Raw genomic sequence first — 11,868 nt, forward strand, 5'->3', positions numbered from 1 at the left:
AATCTAAGGTTGATCTTTAAGAGATTTGAACTATAGATAGAAAGATGATCTAAGTTTGATCTTTAAGAAATCCGAACTACGAAAAGGAAAATGATCTAAGGTTGATTTTTAAGATAATCAAACTATGAAATAAAAGATGATATAAGTTTGACCTTTAAGAAGTCGAGGATTTTTGAGAGATCCGAACTTTGAAGCGAAAGGAAAATTAAACTTGACCTTTAAAAGGTTTAAGGATCTTTAAGAGGTCTAGACTACAAAACGGGAAACAAATCTAAAATTTACCTTTATGAGGTCAAATGATCTTTGAGAGATCCGAACTACAAAATGGGAAATGAATCTAAATTTAACCCTTAAAACGTCCAAGAATCTTTGAGAGGTTCGGACTATAAAATGAAAATGAATCTAAATTTGACCTTTGAGAGATCCTGACTGCAAAATGGGAAAGGAATCTGAATTTGACATTTAAGAGGTTAAGGATCTTTAAGAGATCCTAAACTACGAAAGGAATGACAGACCAATGTTGATCTTTAAGAGATCCTAAACAGTGATCTAGAATGATCTTTAAAAGGTTGATGATCTTTAAGAGGTGTGGAATTACGATTTAAGGTGACTTTTAAGAGGTCGAGGATCTATAAGAGATCCGAACCTATGAAATGCAAAGCAAACTAAGGTTGATCTCTAAAAGATTGAGGATTTTTAAGAGATCCAAAACTACGATTTAAGGTGACCTTTAAGAGGTCAATGATTTTTAAAAGATCTAGAACTATGATCTAAGGTGACCTTTAAGAGGTTGAAGATCTTTAAGAGTCTGAAACAAAAGGCAAACTAAGGTTGATCTTTAAGAGATCCGAAACTACAAGATAAGGTGACCTTTAAGAGGTCGATGATCTATAAGAAATCCAAACCTATGAAATGAAAGGCAAACTAAGGTTGATTTTTAAAAGATTGAGGATTTTTTAGAGATCTAAAATTACAATTTAAGGTGACCTTTAAGAGGTTGAGGATCTTTAAAAGATTCGGAACTACAATCTAAGGTGACCTTTAAGAAGTCAAGGATGTTTAAGAGATCCGAAACAAAATGCAAACTAAGTTGATCTTTAAAAAAATCTGAAACTACGATTAAAGTAACTTTTAAGAGGTCGAAGATCTTTAAGAGACTTGAAACTATGAAACGAAAGATGAACTAAAATTGATTTTTAAGAGATCTGAAACTACGATCTAAGGTAACCTTTAAGAGGTCAAAGGTGATCTTTAAGAGATCTGAAATTACGATTCCCTAAGACACTTGTTGGGTTAGTATTGGAAAGAATAAATGTTTGTTATAGAAGGTCAATTTGCCTTTAAACCTTTGGAAATGGGTATCTCAAATGTAGGAGATTGAACCCAAAAGGCCTTGGAGGAGGTTCGTTATAGATGGTTGATTTGCCTTTGAACCTTTAGAATTAAGCATCTCAAATGTATGAGATTGATCCTTAAAGGCCTTGGAAGAGCTTCATTGAAGAGGGTTGCTTTGTCCTTAAACCTTTGGAATTGGGTATCTCGAATGTAAGAGATTGAATCTTAAAGGACTTGGAAGAGTTTCCTTGTATAGGGTCACTTTGCCCTTGAACCTTTGGAGATTGGGTATCAAGAATGTAAGAGATTGAACCCGAGTGTTGTCTGCCTTAGTCAAGGCCTTGGACTTGAAAAAGATGCATGATTGGCACGGAGAGGTTGGAATGACCTATCATGAGGTAAGGTCAAAGCTTTAATGGTTCTATGAAATCTAACTGAATATGGAATTTGATTGAGTCAAGCCAAGGGGTCCTTTAGTCCCCTTAAGATTCCCCTAAACCTATAAAGGAAGATGATTGGATGACCACCCTAAGGATAAACATGAAGTGTTGGGGTGAAAGGCTTTTCACCCTCCTTGGATGGTAAAGTATTTTGAAGACTTTGAGTGAAGGTATTTCCCTTGAGTCTATGGGTTCGAAAACATTTGGAAGAATTGACACCTAAGACTAGGGGGTCTCGAACCTGGGCTTATGGACTTTGGTAAACTCGGAAGAACCTTATTTAATTCTTTGGATCCGATAGTAAACTCAAGGGAAAGAATGTATCTAAGCCTAAGGATTTGGACACTTTGGAAGATTGCACCTAAACTAGAAAAACACATGGGAGAATTGCCTAAGCCTATGGATTTTGATGAACTTGGAAGACCATACTTAGGCCTAGGGATTGTGAAGGTCATGGGAGTACCAAACCTTGACCTTTGAACTATGATAAGCTTAGGAGAACCACACTTGGGATTAGACTTGGACAATCTTGGAAGATCACACTTAAGCTTATGGGTTGAACTTAATTTTATATTGGAAGTTAGAACCAAAAACACACAAGTAGAAATGATGCTTAGAACTTGGGAAAGATCTAGGTACTTTAAAAATGACCATATGTGACAAAAGTTCCGTCCAAGGTTTACTTTGGCCATAGGTTAGTGAAGATCAAGGTTAAACAACCTTCTGGCTTTAAGTATTTGAAGGTCAATGTATGGAATACCCTAGCCATTGGTACTATGGAGGGTAGGCCAAATGGCATTCTCCCTTTAGGTCAATGAAAGTCAGAATACCAAAAACTCCGACTTTAGGATAGGTAACAGCTAAAACAAAACTAGTCTACCCTTTGGTCAATAAAGAGTTATACAATTTGTTTTCAGATTTATGAAAAATTATTTATAATAGCTAAATAAATGATTTTTTTTCTCTTAATTCAATTACATTATTGAAAATTTTACCAATATAAATATCGAATATATTTTCATCATCGTCGGATGACGAACTCAAATTGTTATCAACAAATCCATCTACATCCTTATCGGAATCATTTTGTGTTATAACATTAGGTTGAGTTGTACCATACACAACATTATGGTCTATATCAGTATTTTGATATTGATTCGATGAACTAGACCTACCTTGACCATAATTTGATTGATTCGATGAGCTAGACCCACCTTGACTATAATTTGATTGATATATTACAAAATTTTCATGTTGTATCACAAAAATAATTATATTTTAAAAATTTTATTATAATTTAATATATATTCTCAAGTTCCTTGGTAAAAAATATCAATTAAAAAATTTTCATTATTTAAATTGAAAATTAAACTTATTAAAAATTGTCGTTAAATATTACAAATTGAAAGAATAAGAGTTTTTAACTCATCATATGTAGTTTTTGATAAAGTCGATAAAAGTCACATTTCCAACAATATACGTGATACTTTCAAAATAACCTCCATATCAATAAATAATTACTCTTGAAGACATCTTCGATGTAATTGTGAGAGAATGAAAATAATGAGAATTATGAGATAATCAAAATAGTGAGAATTGTAAAAGAATAAGAAATATATATATATATGGGAGCGGTTCAGCAACCCCTTACGGTGCCCCATATGGTGCCATGCATTTTTTGTAAATCACTTTTGATGGGGTTGCAAGTTTTGGAATAGGCTGATTTTTTGTGAGGGTGATCTCTACGGTGAAGAGATCATCCTCACAAAAAATCAGCTCATTTTGAAACTTCTAACCCTAGTTTACAAGTTGAAGAATCGTGGACCGTCCAATTTTTGTAAATCACTTTTGATGGGGTTAGAAGTTTTGGAATGAGCTGATTTTTGGTGAGGATGATCTCCTCATCATAGAGATCATCCTCACAAAAAATCAGCTCATTCAAAAGCTTGTAACCCATGTTTTGAAAAATGCGTGGCACCATATGGGGCACATAATGGGGCTGCTGAACCGCTCCCTATATATATATAATCCAACGACTAAATAACAGTCAAAAAAATAAATAAGTAATTTAAATTTATTTTGATTTTTTAATTTAAAAGGGCCAATTTTTGTTCGTTTTCACAAATTCTAAAAAATTATTACTTTTTTTCAAAAATATTTTTTTAAATAGATTTTTTTATATTATAATTTTCTCTATTCGAAATTTTGTGGTGATGAGATGCCAAAACAGGCTCAACATTTGTCTCTTTCTTATGAAACAAAAGTCAAAACCACAACCATAAGCAATATTTACTTGACCATGTTGAAAACCCCAAGTACAGTTCATTTTCCCTAAAAGCCTGAGCAAGCAAAATGATAGTTGAATTGTTAAGCTAGTGGAACAATTTGAGTTTTATACTCCAGATATTGCAACTATTCTTAGATGTTATAGTCATGGCATGTGCCCAAACAGTACCACTATTGATGCTCCTCGGGATTCGAATAGTTATAAATTTTGATGACCATTCAATACTATGATCCATTTTCTGCCTATAAAAGGTTAAATTTGGCTTCAATGCATAATAAATAAAGCAAGAGAAATAGGTGTGGAGAGAGAGAGAGAGAGAGATGGGGAGGAGTCCATGTTGCTCTAAGGAAGGAGTCAACAGAGGAGCCTGGACTGCCTTAGAAGATAAAATCCTAATGGCTTACATCAAAGCCCATGGTGAAGGGAAATGGAGAAACCTCCCCAAGAGAGCTGGTACATAGAATACTTTAACAAAATCTTTGTTTTCTATTATTGTTATCCCTCTTTAATCTTTCACTGTAATCCGATCTATTAAAGAAAATGTAGGAAAGTGATGAGAATATTCATCAAAAACTATAATAAAAAAAATAAATTAATAAAAACATTTTCTACACTTTCACTTATACCCCCCCCCCCCCCTAAGAGAAAATATTTTTTATGTACTTTGAAAATTCCTCTCTTTGGTAATTCAATGCAGGTTTGAAGAGATGTGGGAAGAGTTGTCGGCTTAGATGGTTGAATTATCTGAGACCTGACATCAAGAGAGGGAACATATCTCATGATGAAGAAGAGCTCATCATAAGACTCCACAACCTTCTTGGGAACAGGTTCTCTCTCTCTCTCTCTACTATGTGTCATGGTTTCAAAACTCCGAGACTGAGAAATATCGCCCGAGTCGTCTCTGTATCAGGCATGGATGAGACAGACAGACAGACAAGTCAATGTATCGGACGAGATTAAACCCCATGCTCGTTTTTGTCATTGTTGAACAAGATGTCTCCCGTGTCGGAAAATTTGTCTGAGATTGAGACTTAAAACCCCAAGTCAATTTTTCTCATCTTAAGATTACCTTCTTTTTTTTTGTCACTCTTTTTCTGATGGGATCTCTTCAAATATTAAAAGAATACTCTTAAGCCGACTTGCTGACAAATACTTCTAGGATGCAAGGGAAAAATTAGATATAACAGATAAGCCCAGTAACATTAGTAAAGCTTCATAGGGATTTTTTGTCTAAGTGTGGGTAGTCGGTATCTTCATAGACATGTCTATTTCACCAAACCTCCCTCCGAGATAGTGCCCAAATCGCTACGCCTTTCGCGTGAGTCGGAACTTATCCGACAAGAAATTTCACCATATTATACGACTGTTAGTCTCCTCCCATGACACACCCATATGGTCATACCTACACCCCGACTAACATTTCTAGGTGTGCCATGCGAAGGAAAATTGGCTATAACCGAATACCCAAAATATAAGGCAATCGGTTGTGGCGGATTTCCCTAGAAGTGTGTTTAGTCAGGGTTGGAGTCTGACTAATACTCTCTCTCTCTCTCTCTCTCTCATGGTTTTTTTTTTCTTTCTTTCTTCTAATATAAATATATATATTTTTTGCTCTGTAGATGGTCTTTAATAGCAGGAAGACTGCCAGGACGAACAGACAATGAAATCAAGAACTACTGGAACACCACATTAAGAAAGAAGGTTGAAGTTCATCAAAAACCCTCTTCATCATCCAAAAGAAAACCCATCATCCATTCAAAAGAGATAAAGCCCATGATCAAACCGTTGATCACTAACCAATCAGTAACACCTCCACTAAGGACTCGATCCGACGTAGTTCATACCAAGGCCTCGAGATGCACCAAGCTCATTATCCCTACTACACCATATCAACCAATCCCATCTCTAAACTACAATCAGAAGCCCATGGATTCAACGATGGATAATTTGGTTGATATTCAAAACCATGAGAGTCATTTAGTAATTCCTCCAGATTTGGATGATTTGAAGATGGATTTAGGAAATGTGGATCTTGGTGTGCAACACTCTCCGGACACAAATTTCACTTGTCTAGCTAGTGATGATTTTCAAGTTAGCAATAATGAGACAGTTGAGCAGGATAATAACTTAGCTGATCATCCTCTATTGTTCGATGAATCGATGCTCGAAAATTGGATGGTTAATGATTGTCTTGAACCGAATGATGTGTTAGATCTAGGAGCTTTGGCTTCCTTTCTTGACTCACAGGATTGGCCATGAGAAGGAAATCTTCCTATGGACTATATGTATATAGTCCATACAAACTCTTCTTGTTATAGATAAATAAAATATAAAATCACCTTTGTTTGTCTTCCTAATGTCATCTACTATGCTAATATAAATTTTTAAGTTGATTTAAGTTTAATTAAAGAAGCCATTATGCTTCCATAGAAATCACTTCTCCTTGAATCACTTTCATAAGAATGGTGAATGTAAAATTGGATGTTTGGTTAGATTGTTTAAGAAGTGTTTTCTGAACTCTAAATAACTTACAAACAATACAAGTGTTGGACAATTAGCAATTGTCATTTATTTAAAAGATCAAAGATAGTTTGTCGGAAGATAATACGACTTCAATCTGTAAGATAATACGACAGAAATTAAACTAGCTAGAATCTATAAGTTGGTCCGGGCAACTTTTGATTCAATCTGCCTCATTTTCAACTTCTAGGTTCTCCAAGAATACGAAAATCGAGCCATTGCCAAATGCATGCTAGTGTCATATCCTACGGTACTTTTGAGGCCAGACCAAATATTTGTCAAATTGGTACGGCCACATTTGGACCTTGATTAATTCAATTCGGTTGGATCGATGTATTTTATCAAAAACATAAAAATACGTTTACATTTTTTCCTAAGGTGACTCTATTTATATTCATAACTCGATAATAGTTATTAAAAAAAAAAAGCTGATTGTTTATTGATTGTACCAAATTACGGATTGTTTATGGATTACAAAATCCAACCATATTCAATCTAAAAGTGGGAATATAGGCCCAAAGTACGTATCGAATGTAAGTTACATGAAAAAGGGGTAAATTCGACAGACCATTTTCACATAGGGTTAGTTTACTTGAAATATAATCAGACCAAAGATCGTATGGTACAATTATTTGTTCTCTTCCACATAATCAGATTACACATTCGGATTAATATTTTATTTACTTGAAAGAGTATACTATATATTAAAATAAGAATATTCTCATCTGATTGTCATTTTCAAATATCATATCATCACGAAAAAAATAATGTTTCTAATATTCTTCTTCTTTTTTCCTCTTTATTTATGTGTTGGAAAGGCACATTTCACCCATCATTTGATGGATTCATCCATAGCAACAAAACCTATTTCAAAAAATGGGGGTAGACTAAATAAATGCAAGTCTTCTATCATTTAAAATAATTTTTTATCTACTTTTACTCCTCGTTTTAAAACTCGACACATTTGATTATCAAGTCAAATTGAAAACTCCCATATATATATATATATGGGTGGCGTTCAATGGCAAACTTTTTGGCAAAACATTTTTCAAAACATGAGTTAGAAGTTTTGGAATGGGCTGATTTTTGGTGATGATGATCTCCTCACCGTAGAGATCATCCTCACCAAAAATCAGCCCATTCCAAAACTTCTAACTCATGTTTTGAAAAATGTTTTGCCAAAAAGTTAGCCATTGAACGCTACCTATATATATATATGAATTTATAAATATTCAAAAAGTAATTTTAAATATTTAAAAATAAGAATTTTTATTCGTCACAAAAAAATATTATATATAAATCAAACAACTCAATGAAGTTTTTTTTATATATTTATTTATCATACTTGGTGCATTTTCGAGTTGGCTTGACCAAGTTAAAGATTTTTTGAGTTGTCTTCGTGAGATTATTTCATCAACTTTAGGGGCCAAGTTTCCTTGAAATCCAATTGAGTGGACAAGTTTACTATTTTGTTTTTACAATCTCAATCTTTATTTTTATTTTTTTGATCTTCTCTCACTCTTTTAGGATAATATGTCTCTTAATTAAGATATTTAATGGATTCAACTACACCTACTTGAAGAATTATAACTATCAAAGTTATTTAATGGATTCAACTACACCTACTCAAAGAATTATAACTATCAAAGTTATTTAATGGATTCAACCCAATCTAATTGTGAGCCCCCCCAAGCCCCCGTGAACTTAAATGTGTCATCTTATGTGAGAGAAAATGACGAAAAAGTCCTCATCCCATAAAGATGTTTGAAAAAACACACGGGTCTTTGAAAGTGGAGTGACTGATGAAATTACTTTTTCAAGGCAACAAGCATTAAATCGTTAATTATTTTGAAAGATTCTTAAATAGACTTCAACAACTATAGTTCAGATACTTCCCTTAATTTCAACATAAAAAAGAAAGTTGGGATGATGTGAAGATCTTATTGAAGAAAGAACACCCAATCTCATGACCCAACACACACACCAAAATTGCCACCTAGCGTGGACCTTACATACTTGATTGGTGATTTCTGAGTATTTTTGTGATTAATAATTTTCAAATGAGATGGTTAGAAATTACCAATCAAGCTTATTTTAAATGTCTATATCTACCAACTTATGAACCAAAATGAGGTTAATGGGTCCATAACATCCCATAGAGCATTTTATGTGGGGCTGCAGTTAATTTTGGTTGTTGAGAAGTTGAGATCATAGTTTTAAAATTAGACAAGTCAACTCAAAATTTGACTCAATTAGATTTTGAAGTGACTCGACCGAGAACTCGATGGTGCCAACTTGCTCAGTCAACTTGGAAAATCATCAAGTCTATTTGTTAACTCGGAAATGATTGAATTGGATCCAATTTAATTGGATTATATATAATATTTTTATTTTTCCTATAAATATTAAATTTATTTTTAAAATATTTATACATTTTATGTTAGTAAGGTTGTCGGTGGATTAAATTAGAACAAAAAAACATGATTTGATCCATTTAATAATTTATGATCTAAAACAAGGATTTGGGAATAAAGAAGTACCTGCTCGAATAAGAATTCAATCCGATTATCAAATTCATTATCAGGAACAAAGCCATGATTTTTTCTAAGTGAAAGCAATTAAGATCCTTATAAATTTTAAAAATTCTTGTGAGAACAATAGAACTGATTTTTTTCGCCTCTGTCATTTGTTGCAGTAGTATATAAATCCTTATAAATTTTAAAAAAATTAATAGGGACTAATTTCCCCACTGTAAATCTCAAAGTCACCTTTTGAATCTAATTTTGTTACCTCAAAGGAAGAAAATCATAAATAGAACGTGTAAAACCAACAATATTCTTACTCACCCCGCACATTAAATCCATGGCCCAAAGTAATTAGGAAAAAATATGAACAATATCTTGTAACCCTATATATTAAACCCTAAACCAACTAAGCCTAAAAGATTTCTCAGATCGATCATTAATATTGATATAATCGGACGATCTCATCCATATAATCTTCTTTTGAATAATATTTGAGATGGTTAGATTATGTTGAATTTTTATATAAAACATCATTTGAAAGGACAAGATTCTACAATATGAATGGTGGTGAGATCGAACACGTATAAATCAAAATCATAAATATTGGATCAAAAGCACCTCCAAAACGTTATATATATTTAACCAAAACTCACACGTCAATTTCAATATCAAGCGTTGTCGTTTGATATACTCCTCTATCGTCCTTCACTTTTTTTTTCTTGTGTATCATTTGCGTAAATGACCTAAATTTATCAATGTTGCAATCGGTCTCTCTCAGTCTTAAACCACCCATCACCAAACAGCCATGGGTTGATATTATTACTTAAGTTAAAAAAAAAATGTTCTTGTCTTAGTTGTTGGGTCATTGTGCTTCAATAACGATTGTGATGCATTTTGATGGTTTGTAACGGCCAATGATGAATGAAGAATGACAAGATTTTAAATGTAATTTTCCATCAATTTCGAAGAACTCATAAATTTCATGAAGACATGTATTTAGTGGTGAGCTCTGAAATCGAAAAATAAAAAAAGTATCGAACTCAATACTAGAAAAATCAGATTCTTTTCCAAAAGTTGACCTAAAAAAAAAATTAAAATAAATAAATAGTTAGAGAAGAACACAGCTCTCATGACCCACACATACCAAAAATGCCACCTTACATGAACCTTACGTACAAAAAAATCAGTGATTTCTAAAGTTAGATTTGATTATTTTGTGATGAATGGTTTTCAAATATGATGATTAGATATCAACAATCAACCAATCCTTAATGTCTAGTATCCATCAAATATGATGTCAGTGGGCCCGGATATCGCTGCAGGGAATTTATGGGCTGCAGCTAATTTTCCTGATTGAGATTATAGTTTAAAACTCACCGAGTTGAGACTCAACTTAGTTGGATTCATGGTTTTAAAACTCGGTTTCGCGTCGTGTCTCGTCTCGTCCAGGCCTGATATCGAGTCTTCTCAGACGAGTTTTTCAATACGTTTGAGAAATCTTGTGAGATAAATCAAAAAATTGAACGTGAGTCCAAAATCTCGGTAAAAAAAAGTGACTTTGTGAGTTGGTCTCGTTCAGCTCCGATATCGAATTAACTTGGGCGATATGTCTCGGTCTTGGACGAGTTTTAAAACCATGGTTGGATTTCTAGGTGATTATGCTCCACAATTCGATGAGAGGAAATCATCGAGTTAACTCATTAGGCTGATAATGCTTTAAGCCAGGTCCAAGTTAATATTTATTCATTAAATATATTTTACTTGACTCATCCAAATCAACTCGTGAGTTTTCGATTTGACTCGACTTAGTGGACACTAGAGTTAAATTCAATTTGAAAACTATTGTTGTGAGATTAATTTTTTAAGTATGTCAATTAGTTGGTAGTAGGGTTGTCCATGGATCAGGTCAGACCCGAAATAAGATCTGATCCATTTTATAGTTTGTGGTCTGCAGAAGTTGATATCTAAATTATAATACATAATCAACTTTGTTTAAATAATATTTGAGATGTTAGGATTGAAGTTGATATCTGACCAAACTCTAACATCAATTTCTCTTATTAACAGTTGACCTTTATTCTACCTACTCTATTACCACCTCACACTTTCCTTTTTTTCTTCACCAATCATTTACGGAAATGGCTTGAATAGAAACATATACTGTTGGCACACCAACTCTTACTTATAACACACCATTTCTTTATAATGAAAGTCCTTTATAATCTTTCTAAGTCTTTAACCAGCCACCAAACAACCAAAGGTTAACATTATTTATTATTTCTTTAAATAATAAATTTATTTAATTACAGATTGGATTCTCTTGACTCGAGAAATGACATACGATCTTGATCTTGTAAAATACAAAATTCAACGTATCTCCATGATATGTCAGCATGGGAATTGAATAAAATTCTATTCAATTCCCATTACTTAACGTATCCTAAGTTCTAGATACCCCAAAATCTTAACTTTGGTAAACTTCATCTTTCTAAAATGCCCCCATATCTTAAGAAAAGTTTTGTACACAAAAATCCAAAGTTTGAGAGGATGGCCATTATCCCAAGTGGGATCACTTGATCAAGAAGATCCCAAGTCAATCCCTTGTAATTGATTCAAATCATTGAGCAAGTTAAAACCCAAGTCAAGCTCAAATAAAATCAAGACATGAGGAGGCCAATCCCTTGTAATCGCTTCAAATCATCGAGCGAGTTAAAACCTAAGTCAAGCTCAAATAAAATCAAGACGAAGACGTAAGGAGGGC

At 33.3% G+C, this 11,868-nt stretch overlaps 1 protein-coding gene across 1 annotated transcript; it reads left to right on the forward strand.

Moving 5' to 3' along the window:
* The first annotated feature begins 4,324 nt into the window (after positions 1-4,324).
* On the forward strand, positions 4,325-6,419 carry LOC147410405 (transcription factor MYB123-like). The gene is made up of 3 exons (XM_086434998.1): positions 4,325-4,515; positions 4,760-4,889; positions 5,682-6,419. Exons 1-3 carry the CDS (start codon positions 4,383-4,385, stop codon positions 6,319-6,321), a joined length of 903 nt encoding a protein of 300 aa, XP_086291124.1. The 5' UTR covers positions 4,325-4,382; the 3' UTR covers positions 6,322-6,419.
* The last annotated feature ends 5,449 nt before the right edge of the window (positions 6,420-11,868 follow it).

This window comes from Akebia trifoliata, chromosome 1, assembly GCF_017979445.1.
Source record: "Akebia trifoliata isolate Shusen 1 chromosome 1, ASM1797944v1, whole genome shotgun sequence".
Taxonomy (NCBI): Eukaryota; Viridiplantae; Streptophyta; class Magnoliopsida; order Ranunculales; family Lardizabalaceae; genus Akebia; species Akebia trifoliata.